At 32.3% G+C, this 15,774-nt stretch overlaps 1 protein-coding gene across 1 annotated transcript in view; it reads right to left on the bottom strand.

Moving 5' to 3' along the window:
* LOC126882512 (uncharacterized) overlaps positions 1 to 15,397 on the bottom strand; it is a 141,868-nt gene extending 126,471 nt beyond the window's left edge. The window contains exon 1 of the mRNA XM_050647478.1: positions 15,387 to 15,397. Within this exon, the coding sequence (XP_050503435.1) occupies positions 15,387 to 15,397 (11 nt within the window). The remainder of the gene's footprint in view (positions 1 to 15,386) is intronic.
* Between the last annotated feature and the right edge of the window lie 377 nt (positions 15,398 to 15,774).

Here is a 15,774-nt window from a genome sequence, read left to right as displayed (position 1 = left end):
TAAATAGCAGTCTGATTTTTGCATGAGAGTTTAATTTCTGTTCGGAGAGTTTAAGTCTATTCTGTCGGACAAAATAAATGTGCCGTTTTCGTGGTCTGACCGTTCCAAATTTTTAACCTGTTCCACAATTAAAACTGCCCCTGTTCCAGTGTTCCCATATATCAAAGTTTATCCCACTAGACACCCTAAAGCTATTAACAAATTTTCAGCTTGCTATTAATCAACTTTTTTTTCATACGCGGGATCCAGACCTATTATTGTCATTGAAAATTATACAATTTTATCGACAAAGCTTATAAACAGTCAAAAAGCCAAACAATAACAAATTCAACTTACTAAAATTACACAAATCATCAATATAATTAAAAAAATAATAATAATGAAGTAAAACAGAAACAATCAATTACAAAATTTAAAAATTTAAATAAATTACCTAGTAACTAATAAGTTTAAAAGTTAAGCTGCTGCATATCATACCCAAATACAGGGTGTTTCATTAATAATTGTCCATATAGTAACTGGAGAAACCTTAGCACAAAATACGAAGATTTAACCCAAAACACTTAAATAAAATGTGGTTGCTTACTGAGTTACAGGGTGTTTTATCTAAAAATTTAAAAACTATTTGTCCTCAGAATTTTAAAACTATTCGACGTATCCTTTTCATACTTCGCAGGAAGTATAGGTACTTTACAAACTACTAAATTATGTTAAACAAACGTTTCTGGCTATTACCAGAGGCGTACGACGGTGGAAAGTGAATGGTTGACCCTTTCCAAATTCTACGCCACTGGCGAAATTGCTATTTTAGTTCAATTTTTGGATTCTCCAATACTTTCTATGAAAATAATATACTCTGCATTCGTAACGATAAAGTCATTAGTTTTCGAGATCTTTGAAGTTAAAAATGAACACGGTTATTTTAATTAATACATTGTGTCGCTTCGTTTTTAATTTAAAATATCTCGAAAACCAATCATTTTATCGTTACGAATGAAGGGTATATTATTTACATAAAAAGTATTGCAAAATCAAAAAATTACACTAAAATAGCAATTTTGCCAGTGGCGTAGAATTTGGGAAGGGTCAACCAGCCACTGTCCCCTGTCGTACGCCTCTGGTAGTAGCAGAAACGTTTATTTATCTTAATTTAGTAGGGTGTACAGTACCTACACTTTCCACCAAGTATGATAAGGATACGCCAAATAGTTTTAAAGAACTGGGTAGGTACAAATAATTTTTAAATTTTAGTCATGTGAATCATATCATAAATTAATAATAATAACTGTGCCCTTTCATATTTAACTTCAAATATCTCGAAAACTAATGACTTTATCATTACCAATGGAGAGTATATTATTTACGTAGAAAGTGTTGGAGAATCCAAAAATTGAACTAAAATAGCAATTTCGCCAGTGGCGTAGAATTTGACAAGGGTCAACCATTCACCACCCCCTGTGGTACTCCTCTGGTAGTAGCTAGAAACGTTTGTTTATTATTATTTAGTAGGGTGTCTCGTAGTCGCACTTTTTGCCAAGTATGAAAAGGACACGTCGTATAGTTTAAAAATGCTGAGCAAAAATAATTTTTAAATTTTTAGATAAAACACCCTGTAACTCATACGTAGTACGGAACCACATTTTATTTAAGTGTTTTAAGTTAAATCTTCGTATTTTGTGCTGAGGTTTCTCCAGTTACTATATGGACAATTATTAATGAAACACCCTGTATAGATAAAAAATATACCCCAGGCTGTGGGTAAAAAAACGTATTATAATTCAAGAATTTTTGAAACCTATCAGGTATTGTCAAGTGTAAAGGACGATAACAGGAATAACTTATACTAAAATGTAACCAACAATTTTGTGCGCTTTTTTGTTTATGACGTTTTTCATTTGTTTAATTTGCTATTTTTAAAGATTTTTAATTTTGCAGCTTAGGATATTCATTTTAGAGAAAAACTTTTAAATCGAAAGTTGTAGTAAAATAAAAAACCTACAATTTGAGCTATGGCTAGTAAATTTGTAAAGCCCTATTGGTGAACTCGTTGCTTAGATATTATAAATTGTTTATCACGGGAGGTCAAATGTCGAAGGCTATAACTATTTGAAAAAAAAATCGTAAAGAGTTAATACTAGATCCACTCTCCTTCTAAAGACTTATATTTTCAGATTCTAATGTAAATAAATGAATAAATCATTTTTCTACGGCCGTGCCTAAACAGCCACTTTCCCGCACGCATTTTGTTTCCGAAAGTTGCACTTTCCCGTACTAGTGCGGGAAAGTAAATTTTCCCGCACTAGTGCGGGAAAGTAGAATACCTTGTAATATGGCATTATAATATATTGTAATACATGCAATAAACTAATATTTAGATATTATTTACTAATTTATTTCAAATGTATCTTATTGTGTTCATGTTTTAATGAAATTAACGCGATTATTTCATTCATAGGAGATTCTGACCAATAGAAAGCTACAGAAATCTGAATTAAATCGATAATTTTTGATAATCTCCCGTCGTTAAGTATATTACGTCAGATACCCTTCGTTCCTACGAAAAAATACATTCAGTGACATTAATGACAATTAATGTTTTAAAAATTATAAAAGTGATGACTTTCAATCGTCAAATATCTATAAAAACTGTGTGTTTAATGGTACTTACATAAATTATTGAATTTTTGCTCTCGTGACATTTTGACATAATTTCACTCGCCTTCGGCTCGTGAAATTAAAACTGTCAAAGTGTCACTCAAGAAAAATTCAATAATTTCAGAGCTCTTGTGCAATTACTACTGAAAATTCTTTGAAATAGAATTATTTTGACATAATATTCATAAGTCAAATCAGTGGACAATCACAATGGTTTTGAATATCGTCGTCATTGAAACCAGTATCGTCGCCATAGTAACCAATTTTATTGAAAGTTTGATTTTGACAATCTTGTCAAACAACGTATGCATTTGTGTGTTTTCGCTGCAATTTTTAAAAAATTACATGGATTCATCGGACGAAGAGATCCCGGAAGCTGTCTTGATAGCCGCCGCGGAAGCAAATGTAAATTTGTTGCCTGCCAAATCCAAAGAGAGTTATCAAAAACAATTTGTCCATTTTGTGAACTGGTGCGAATCCATGAAAGTAAGGAGCTATAAAGAGGAAATATTTTTGGCATACTTTTTAGAATTGAGCAAAGTGCTTAAATCAAACACACTTTGGTCACGCTATTCCATGATTAAAAGTTTAATGAAAATAAAGCACAATATTGATATAAGTAAGTGTAATAAACTAACAACTTTTTTGAAAAAGCAAAATATTGGTTTTCGAACACAAAAAGCAAAAATTTTTAGTAAAGAAGATATAGCCAAATTTATGTTAGACGCACCAAACGAGACATATCTTATGATAAAAGTAGTTACCATTTTTGGTTTATATCTGGGGCTTGTCGTAGAGCCGAACTTACGAAAATCACTCTCGATGATGTTGTCTCAGAAGAAATAAACAATGGAATGTTTTTGAAGCTATACAGAGAATACGTCAGTTTACGACCTTCAACCACAACTCATCGGCGTTTGTTTATAAAATACCAGAAAGGAAAATGTACATTGCAATGTGTAAGAATTAATACATTTGGAAAAATCCCCTCCGAAATTGCAGCCTTTTTGCATCTGCCCAATCCTGAACGTTACACAGGACACAGCTACAGACGCTCATCAGCAACCTTCCTAGCCGATTCTGGAGAAACGATTACAAATATAAAACGTCTAGGAGGTTGTAAAACAACTTCTATAGCCGAAGGTTACCTAGAAGACTCTGAAAAGCAAAAAAGAGATGTGTGTAACAAAATTTTAAGTATCGATTCTCTAGAACCATCTACATCTAAGTCGAGTGATCACAGCGAGCACAAGTCGAGGGAGAATACACAGTGCCAATTCAAGGATCAGCGTGTCCTTTCACCCAAATGAAACGAACTTTTCTGTCAAGCTTTCCCAGATATTGAATAATTTCCATTATGTCATATATTATAATGTTCTTATAATGTTTTGTTGGGTGAGAAAGTAATGCCAATAGTACTGACTGAGAATCTGTCAAAATAGCAATTTTCTGAACCTGATTTTCTAAGCACCATTGCAGCGCTCTTTTAATTGCTAATGCCTCGGCTGTAAAAATAGAAGTAAAGTCCGCCACACGATGCAGCTGTGTATGACCAGTGGATGGTACATAAAAGGCAAAACCCGAGCTGTCCCTAGTCTTTGATCCGTCTGTGTATACTGCAACTTCATTATCCTGTGCTCCCAAAATGGATTTCAAGATCACATTATTTAAGGCTGATAGATTTGAATACTCAGGGAATATGACCCTCGGTTTAACAATTAAGGTGTCATATTTGCATTCGTAAAGTGGGTATTTACTGTGGTTATGAATCCACTTTTCATAGGGCTAGGTATCAATACAAGCATCAGCCAAAGGAGGGGAACGTTTTTTTGACCAGTAACGATTGGTGAGATTTTCAATATTAACCAAGTTAAGTTTATTAGACAAATACATATTACATGACCTATATTTAACCATATGTTTTGCAGCTAAATACTGTCTACGAAGATATAAAGGAGGTTCTTGTGCTTCAGCAAGAATTGCATGATTTGGTGATGACAACATCGCGCCCAAGCATAACTTAGTGCTTTAGCTTGGATGCGATCCAAAATGTTTAAGTTACTGGTAGAAGCTGATCCGTATAGTGTACACCCATAATCCACAATCGATCTTATTTAAGCTCTATAGAACATGAGAGACGTATTAGGGTGAGCTCCCCAACTTTTTCTGCATATAACTTTGAGTAAATTTAGACCTTTCTCACATCTTTGCTTAATATAGCTAATATGATTGGTCCATAACAATTTACTATCCAGGACAATGCCTAAATACTTATAACTAGTAACTGAAGGTATAGTATAATCATCGATAGTAATAAAATCTTGTGTCCGTAATCTGTGCCTAGTAAAGCACAGTTGGACCGATTTATCAGACGATATACTAAAACCAGAATAGGAAAGTCACCTCTTTAAACAACTCACAGCATGGTTCATTTTTTGCAAACAGAGATCATACGTCTTATGGGTGACATATAGACAAATATCGTCCGCGTACTGTATTATTTTAATATTGTCATCCAACAGATCATGCAAATCAGCTGTATATATATTAAAAAGTAAAGGACTTAGAATAGATCCTTGAGGCAGACCATTGTATATAACGCGTGGTCCATGTAATATGTTATTGTGGTCTCAAACATATATTTTTCTATCCTTGAACATATACAAGATATTGGTTGATACTTTGGCATTAATACCCATTTGAATCATTTTCTTCAACAAAATATTCAAATCTACCACATCATATGCTCCTTTTAAATCAAGAAATAAGCAGAGCAAGTATTCATTTTTTGAAAAACAAATTTGAATATCCGTCACTAAATTTGTTACAGCGTCTATAGTTCCATGACCCCTCCGAAATCCATATTGCGCACTCGGTAATAAAGCGTTACTTTCAACAAAATGTTCTAACCTAAGTTTGATCAATCGTTCAAACGTTTTTGTAAAGCATGGCATTAAAGAAATTGGACGGTAAGATGAGGGTAAACTTAAGTCTTTTTGTGGTTTAGGAATGAGACATATGATAATATCTTTAATTTGATCTGAATAGTCTTGCTTCATCCACCAATCATTAAATATATTTAGTAAGTATAGCTTTGCTACCTGTGGAAGACTACATAAAATTTTGTAAGTGAAACCATCTAATCCGGGAGCCGTACTGCGAGAAGTTTTAAGTGCTAAATCAAGCTCAGAAATATTAAAAGATTTTGACATGTAATCAGACTTTTCATAATATAAAGGTTTTTTATCTTTATTTTCCGAAAGAAAATTAGAAACAGATGCCGGAGCTAAATTATCTAATATATTACTTATTAAGTCTTCAGACAGAGGAAGCGTTTTTTTGGAAAAGGATTTATTGCTAATAGATCTAACCACATCCCATATTTTTTTAATTGGTGTACTTTTATTCAGTTGATTTACGTATGAAATGAAACTATTCTTGCGTTTTTGTATAAAGAGTTGTTTAGTTTTAGCAGCTATATTTTGATAGGCTATGTAATTTTCAAAATTGGACAGTTTTTTGTATTTTTGTAAATATTCTTTGCGCTTCGATATCATATTTTTACATTCCTCATCCCACCATAAGGCAGATTGGTACGTGGTGTAAATGGTTTTTTTTCTGGCATGGAACCGGAAGCTGCCGATGCAATTGAATTAAAAAGGAATGCTATTTTTTCCGTATTGTTTTTAAAATTATTTAGTGAGGCTTTAGCAAAATTTGCTTCTATATTATTCTGAAAGAGTTGCCAATTTGCCCGTAAATCATTCCACTTAGTCGTGGGATTAATTAGAGTTGACGAATAATTTGTCTGAATTTCAATAGTAATTGGGAAATGATCTGAACCCAGAGTATCCAATGTTACTTCCCATGATATTTTATCAGCTAGATGAGGATATATGATTGTTAAGTCTACTGCAGATTTACGACCGTTAGGAGACATTCGGGTAGGCGTACCATCATTTAGAGTTACTAAATCAAAATTGTCCATGGCTTCTACTAAAATTTTCCCATTCTTATCATCTAGAATTGGATCCCATGAGCTGTGGTGAGCATTGAAATCACCACAGAAAAGGGTAGAGACAGCAAATTGTTCAAACAGATTAGACCAATCCTCTTTGCTTACTTTTATGTCTGGCGGTTTATAAATTGATACAATATTTACTTCTAATTTAGGAATATGAACTGCGCATACTTCTATACGAGAATTAAAGTTGTAATTAATAGGTATTTTTGTAAAGTTAAATTGTTTAGTGATGTAAATGCCAACACCTCCATAACCATCATTCCTCAATTTTTGTATAGAGTTATAGCCTTTTAGGCGGAAATCGTAACCCGGTTTTAGCCATATTTCTGATAAGACTAAGATATCACAGTACGTCGTATTTAAAAATTGTAATAAACTCGCTTGATTCGACAAAAGAGATCTACAATTCCATTGTAGGATTCGAACTATGTTTTTATTGATTTGTTCTGTCATTTTGGGTTATATTATAATTGCTATTTTCTAATATTACATCTTCACTATTGCTCACTTTATCAAATATTGAATTAATAAAACTAATAATATTATTATCATTTACCGATTTTGGATTTTTTATTGTGTCTATGACGAAAGTAGATATTTGGCTAATTATTTTCTCTTTGAATGTCATAAATTCGTCACGGTAAGGGTTTGGTAGAATTGAAGTGTGAGGACGATCTATTCTTTGCTTTGGCACCGGCAAAATGGTAGGAGTCAAAGTTGGAGAAACTGGAAGAGAACTGTATTTTCGTCGTTTCTTACTCTGTGTGGAATCTTGTGCATATGAACTGGTTCGATTAGTTTTAGGATTAGATAATAAATAACTGGATTCATTGTTTGTAGAAGTGGGAAGTTCAGGGAAATTTTCTAAGTTATTAAATATGGCGAATCTATTGTTGGTAGCTATTTTAGCGTACGAAGGATTAAGATAAATAAATTCAGCTTCTTTGAAAGATATATTTTCGAAGGCCATTATTTTTTTAATCTCAAACTGCTTTTTATACACAGGACACTCTATAGAAATAGAAGGATGCCCACTGTTTTGACAGTGAACACAGAATACCTCATCTGTATCACAACTTAAATCTTTTGAATGATCTTTAGAACATTGTTTACAACGCGGTTTGCCCCTGCACTGCGACTGAACGTGGCCAAAGCGCAGGCACTGAAGACACTGAACTACTGGGTGTATATACGGCTCGACAGGAAAATTTACCATGTTAATTTTGACACAATCAGGGATTTTATTACCTGCAAAAGTTAAAACAACAAGCTGTCTCTTTACATATTCGATTTTATTTGTATTATTATCAACTACTTTCCGTGTTAAACGTTTAACCTCTGTGACTGGACTATTAGATTATATCGCCTTTAAAATAAAATCTTCCGTAAAAAAGCTATCAACCTCTCTAATTATGCCTTTTTTATGGTTGACAAATTTAGGAATATATGCAATTAGTTCATTAGAAGTAATAATTTTATGATTAATTAGCGAATTTGCAATATTAAAGGTTTTAAAAATAACTTTGACACGTTTTAAACCGACCGGTTTTATATCAAGAATGTCCCTTTTAAATTCATCTACCTGCTGAAGATAAAAACCTATTCTAACCGGAAAAAGCTTTGCCTATGTTTTTATTTGTACTCTCCAAAAAAACACAATAAGGCCCTACATCTCTAGCAGAAAATTTATTACTCAAATCATGCGTCCTTTCAACTGTTGTTTCCATATCCGTTGTTTGTTTAGATTCCAAAGCGGGCGGTCCTTCTGGACCGCCCGAATCGTTGCTCATATTAAATAATAATAAGTTACCTTAACTTATTTGTGAATTTCTACAAAATAAACAAAGAAACTACTAAAAATGATATCAATTATAAAATAATTAGCCTAATCGCTTGATCGCACCAAAACACTACCTTCTCGAAACAATGTTGATACGAGACTGGAAATAAAAATTGATATAACTCTATTTGTTGTGACTTTTTTCCAAACATACGACCGTAGAAAAAATATTGTTCCTAAATCATGCGGAAAGTGACTTTCCCGCACTCGACTGCTTGCCCGAACTCCGCTATCGCGTCGTTCGGGTCAACGGCAGTCGCGTGCGGGAAAGTATCACTTTCCGCACTAGTTAGGAAAATAACTGTTTTCAGTCTTTTATTTCGGGTTTGAAAATAAGGGGGCAAATTTCGTTATAAACATTTAGAAGTGAAGCGGCTCCTATACATCCTATGAGTTTCTAACTTGCAGATTATTGTTTAAGGTTTAAAAATAAGGTTTAAAGATAAGGTTTAAAACAAAATAAAAATTTTCTACAACCAATTGAAGCCGAGATAATTGCTTTTGTTTTCTTAAATCGTAGTGACTTTATTTATAACAATTTTCTTTGCGATTGTGATTTATTGTATCGGTTGCCCTTAGCAACGTAGAGTACATTGAATCACGGTTTTTGCTGAAAATTTTAAAGAACCGCTTTGATTGGCATGCAATTTGGAATACACATAAATATCATGTCAAAGAAGAAAAGAAAACATGATATTGGGTTGATGTGTGTTTTTGCTTTGGGGGTGAGTTTCATCCCTTATGGCTGGTGAAAAAAATACTTTCAAAATAAGTCCAGAAATTGATAAACTGGCTAATTCTAAGTAACTTTTGTTCTATAGCATTTTTTTCACTAAGTTCATACTTTTCGTCACTTGCTACAATGTAGTCATGATGTGAATAAGTCAAACTCGAGCTCAATGGTACCTAGAGCCTAAAACATTGGATATTTTAAACATCCATGTTTAATTTCACATTTTTTATCTATGTTGCTATGACGGATCAATTGTAAAGGGCTTTTACCCATATATTTTTTATTTTGGTGGTTAGCATGTTAGATTCACGTGAACACTGATGATGATCGGTCATCCGATCGAAAACTAGTTCTGTTCTGTGATGTAGCCCTTTTTAGGGATTTTAACAAATATACCTTTTATAAAGGATTTTATCGTTTTTGTAATATATGGTATACAGCCAACTACAGGAAAACTTTTTCCTCGTGGAAATGAAAAACTTCATAAATAAAAAAGAGCACAAAATTTTTGGTTACATTTTAGCATAAGTTATTCCTAACATCGCCCTTTACAACACCTGATAGGTTTCAAAAATTCCTGAATTATATCCTGAAATCGACCTATTTTTCATCCACAGCTTGGACTAATAATGAAAATACTACTCGTGCAGAGGGTGCTGTAATTTCGTAGTTATTGATTCAGAAAATCTTCTACCTAATAAATAATGAGAACAACAGAGATGAAAATCCTAGGATTCATAAGAGGTATTAATACTGTATGAATATATTAATATATAATTTAATATAATATAGTATAATATAATATAATATAATATAATATAATATAATATAATATAATATAATATAATATAATATAATATAATATAATATAATATAATATAATATAATATAATATAATATAATATAATATAATATAATATAATACTATATAAAATATATCCTATCTCTTTGTAATTACTAAGATATACGATACGAAACGAAAACACATTGAGAGAGCTAAGCGTTCAAGACGTAGTGAGATGGACAAGAGCACGACGACGCATCTGAAGAGACCACGTAGATTGGAAGTACCACCGTACGGCGAAATGGGCGAAGACACAGAAGCCCAACACCCCACATAACAATTTCATGTTCATAGTAGATTCATAGAACATACTTTTCAGAAAAAGTATATACTGAGAATATGCGTAATTACCTATATACTACATTAAAGTACTTAAACGTTCTATGTATATACCAAGTTATATGTATATGCCGTTATGTATATGTTATATACCGTTATATGTATATGCCACTTCTTTTCAGTATATACCAAGAACATACTTTTTAGAACATTCCAAGGACGTGCTATAAACCTTCTATGTATATACTTAAAATGTACTACTGCACATCTTTTTAGTACATACCAAGAACATACTTTTTAGAACATTCCAAGGACGTGCTATAAACCTTCTATTTATATACTTAGAACGTACTACCGCACATCTTTTTAGTTTATACCAAGAACGTACTTTTTAGAATATTCCAAGGAAGTGCTATAAACCTTCTATTTATATAGATTTTACGCACTTTCGATATAACTTTTAAAAATAATTTATTTTTAAAATTATACAACTAAGTTTTTCTACTTCAAAAAATTATACAATAAAAAATCTTAAGTACAAAAATGACCCGAATTGATCGAATAATGATAATCGAATGAATAATTAAAATTGAAAAATGAGATTATTGTCCCGTTGTGTTGCAATTGCTGAGCTTGCAATTCCCTGCAGTTCAACGAACAATGGTTGACAGTCTGGGAGCTAATGGTTACATTTCTTCTCCCTTCTGAAGATTTTGCTTCGTCCTCGAAGTTCTTGATACTTCTGCTACTAGTTCTTCTAAAATTTGGATTTGGGCTGTATCTAGCTTAGGTCCGAAAAGGATTTTGGAACTACGTTTTCTTTTCTTCAGTGGGAATATTGTCAGAATCAATGACACAAATAAGATGATTATTAGTGCAGTGATGCTGACTCCAGTGGAGAGTTGCCCTAAATTAGCGGTCATCTCGATAGGTTAAATTTGTCCATGCGTTTCTGGAATTCTCAATTTTTCGATTATTATTTCGTGGTTTGCAATAAGTTCCATGGGTATGATATATGGAACGTGGATTTCTTGATTTGCCATTTTGTTGAATTTGATACCATCTATGGTAATGGATTCATTTGTGGTAAGGATGCTGTTGGATTTAATGGTTTGTTCTCTAATATTTATTGGTTCTACTATTCCCAATAGTATCGCATTGTTGGTTTTTTGGAAGAAATTTTCTTTGGCTATACTTTTGGTGCAATTCTTGACATTTGGTATCGTACATTGGGACCTTACTGGTTTTGCGCATATGATGTTTTCAGCTTGTCTCGTGCAGATCTCGAACCATTTATTATTGGAACAATAATGTGCTGGTAAAAGAATCATCATTGTGCACAACGTCCCTAAAGAAGTGTTCATGTCAAAAATTTATTTCGTCGAAGCGATGGCATTCGCTAATTTAATACTTTTTCCCCATTCAAAAAGCGCACAACGTCCCTAAAGAAGTTTTTACTTCAAAAATTTGTTTCTTCGAAGCGATGACGGTCGCTAATTTAATACCTACTTCTTTCCCATCCAATTAGTGCACAACGTCCCTAAATAAGTTTTCACCTCAAAAAAAATTATTTCGCCGAAGCGATGACGGTCGCTAAATACTTTTTCCCCATTCAAAAAGCGCACAACGTCCCTAAAGAAGATTTCACTTCAAAAATTTATTTCGCCGAAGCGATGACGGTCGCTAATTTAATACTTTTTCCCCATTCAAAAAGCGCACAACATCCCTAAAGAAGTTTTCACTTCGAAAATTTATTTCGCCGAAGGGATGACGGTCGCTAAACCTTTTTTCCCATCCGATAAGTGCACAACGTCCCTAAAGAAGTTTTCGATTCAAAAATTTATTTCGTCGAAGCGATGAAGGTCGCTAATTTAATACTTTTTCCCCATCCAAAAAGTGCACAACGTCCCTAAAGAAGTTTTCACTTCAAAAAACCATGTGTCATTTGGCTTTTCAAAAAACCTTGTGTCCATTTATTTGAAAATAAAAAGGAAAAACGGCCGTTTTTTGACAGTAAAGTGTTTATAAATAAAAATGGCCGCCAGATCCTACGCAGGAAATAGTTACAATTTGTATAGGTATTGACTGTCGAAAAAATGCTTCAGTACCCTTGCTGTTTTCCAGGGTACGAACAGTGTAACGAACAGGGTATATTTTTGCCTTATTACCCTGACCTAGTATTATTTGAGCTTCACGATACGATACAATACAGGGTGAGGCAGATAAATGGCCTATTAAAATATCTCGAGAACTCAAGGCAGCAGAATCATGAAAATTAGCATGAAGGGGTTTTGAATATTTAATGAAAATAATATTGTCAATTATTTTTTTGTACTTCCGGTTATACCGGAAGTAGCTTTAACTTCGTTTTTTTTAATGGGTCACCCTGTATATTTTTACATTTTCGGATTCTCGTCAATGTCTAAAATAAAAGGTTTTGTAATGTTATATAGGGTGATTTAAAAGACAATTACCTTTTTTATTAATTTAGTAGCAACTTTCACGCCCTGTAGAATTGTAGTAGTTTGACATCAAATAATCTATTTATGTTCAAATGATTTTTAATATAGTCTACAATTGTCAAAAATTATATAGTGTAGCTAAATGTTGAATCTTAGTATACAGGGTTAGTCGAAACTCGGAATGAGTATTTTCTGAATTTTATTTAATGGAATACACTATATTTTAGTATTGTAATGAAATGATATTTTATAACATTTTTATTTCTTAAGCATTCCCTATGCCTAATTGCTTTAATTTGTGAGTTATTGGTGATTCAAGCTAAACATTAATTGCAACGAAAAATACGTAAAATTTTATTAGGTTGACCGTGAAAATATTCAGTCACAAATAATTTTTGTGAAATAAATATTTATTAATCTGGACTGATCCTTAAAATTACCAATAACGGTAGAGTTATCAAAATACCTACGAAGTTAAGATTGTTGGTGCGATTAACAATTAAGCGCAAATAAAGCACTTAAGTATAGGGAATGTTTAAGAAATAAAAAAAGTACCATAAAATATAATTTCATTATTATACTAAAATACAAGGTGTTCCATTTAAGAAAATTCAGAAAATACTCATTCCGAGTTTCAACTAACCCTGTATAATAAAATTCAACATTTAGCTACACTAATAATTTTTGACAATAGTAGACTATATTAAAAATCATTTGAACATAAATAGAGTTTTTGATCTCAAACTACTACAATTCTACAGGGTGTGAAAGTTGCTACGAAATTAATAAAAGAAAAACGTAATTATCTTTTAAAACCACCCTGTATAACATTACAAAGCCTCATATTTTAAGAAAGGGGGGTTTACAACTTCAAAATGGCTTGATTTGTCAACAACACATATTGGTGTTAAGCGTATAGAGCTCAAAGTAGATCCCAATGGGGGAGGGGGGTTATAACCCCCTGGTTACGCCTATGCTATCGGTCGTCTACACAGACAAATCTTGCTCCCCAAAAATATTTCTGTTAAAGGGACATATTCCAGTACAAACAAATCCCGATTTTGTATTTTGGGGGGTACATGCTAGCGGTAAGGCTGACTTAACAATTTTTGGAATTGAATAAATCGTCATTTTTACCTATGTTATTAGTAATCCAGGTATCACATCCCCCATTGAAATACTTTTTTAGTGGTCCATAACCTGAGCGGTCTAACGGTTGCAATTTATGACTGCAGTATGGAGGAAAAGATTACATCGCCAGACCGTAATTTTTAAAAATGTCAAGGGCTTCAATGGAGAGATGGGTATCGTGATTATCCAATAAAAGAAGCACATTTGATCCAAATTTTATCCTCCTTAAACTTTTTTGGAGCACATTTTAGTAATTGGGGGTAGTTTTCACGCTTAAAAATGAACTTTTAAAGGGATAAAATTAGACAATGGTTATTTAATGCATCTGAACAAATTTCACTATTTTCAAGCTTTTTTATAGATTTTGGGAATAAGATCTAGTTTTCACCCTTTGGCAAAGACCTGATTTTAGCGGATTAGCGTCTTATGCTATTGTACAGAGTACAGAGAGGAAAAGAGTTTAGGCAGCGAATGTTGAACTCAGAAAAAGGCAGTGCCGGTTCAACCTAACTTCGGGCGCTGGGCGCTGGAGGTTAGGGGCCCCTTCATTGCTATTCGTTGTCAGTTTTTTAACAAGAAAACACACGCATTAACTGCAAAGGTTTATTGTAAAATCCATAAAATATTTTTTAAACAAGCAAGAAGAAAAGCAAACGTAAAAAATAATCCAAAAAATACATTTAAAATCATAAATAAAAATCAGAAAGTTCCACAAAACAACACATGACAAGCAAAAAAACATTAAAAAAAACATAAAGACAAAAATTAGATCACTTTTTTTCTTGACTTGGCATTCGCAAGCTGCCATATAATATTTAAGGGAGTGCATTTAGATTTTCACTTCGGAAAAAATCAAACAAGATAAAACTTTTTGTAATTTCATTAAGAAATTTTTAATAAACAACATATCAAAAAGTTCTACTCGAGAAGTGGGTGCTTCATTTTTTATAAAACAAATGAACAGCGAAGTTAGATGTTTTTTTAAATAACTCCGAAAATATAATTTTTAGAAAAGAACTGTCTTGACCATCGAAAAATTCAGAAAATTTTACAAAAAAAAACTGTATATAAAGATTTTTCTAAAATTAAATCTCTAGCTTCTGTAATTTTTTATTTATAACGCTAAAGTCACACTTCTCACACACATTGGCGCACTGTAAACTAGCGTTGGAAGAAGTGCACGGTTGAGTTTTTTTAATGTAATTCTTTAACTAATGGATCAAAAGAAATTTTACAAATTGGACATGAAAGAAGATCAAATACGCTATCTTATGTTTGTAATAAAAAAAATAAAATTTATGGACATAAGTACGGTGTGGGCGGAAAGTAAGCCTTAGATGAATTTTGTTTAAAAATGATTTAAAAATGTGTAACTAATACAATTTTACTTATAAAACTCTCAAATTTGCAAAACTTACCTCCCAATCATCTTACTAAACGATGTTTCATTCAAAAAAAAATCTCAAAAATTTAATTCAAATAATACGATGTCTCAAAAAATGTAATTTTTGAAAACTTCGTAGTCTTACAGAATTCCCACCACTTTAAGACGGTATTACTCAAGCTTGAATAAATCTAATACAATTTTTTTGATAGTTTTTTAAAGCTTGGGATGTAATATTTAAAAAACACTGAATTATTTTAGTTTAAAAATCAAATAAATAATTTTTTTTTGAGAAAACTAAGAAAGACAACAAAAATGTAATACAAAAACCGAAAATTACCAGCTGAAAAAATGTACATACAGAGTGATCAAAACTTTTTTCTGTAAAACTTACCTAAAATACATTTAATAATAAGCTTCAA

The sequence above is a fragment of the Diabrotica virgifera genome, chromosome 3, assembly GCF_917563875.1.
Source record: "Diabrotica virgifera virgifera chromosome 3, PGI_DIABVI_V3a".
NCBI lineage: Eukaryota > Metazoa > Arthropoda > Insecta > Coleoptera > Chrysomelidae > Diabrotica > Diabrotica virgifera.
This window is presented reverse-complemented; position numbering and strand designations above follow the sequence as displayed.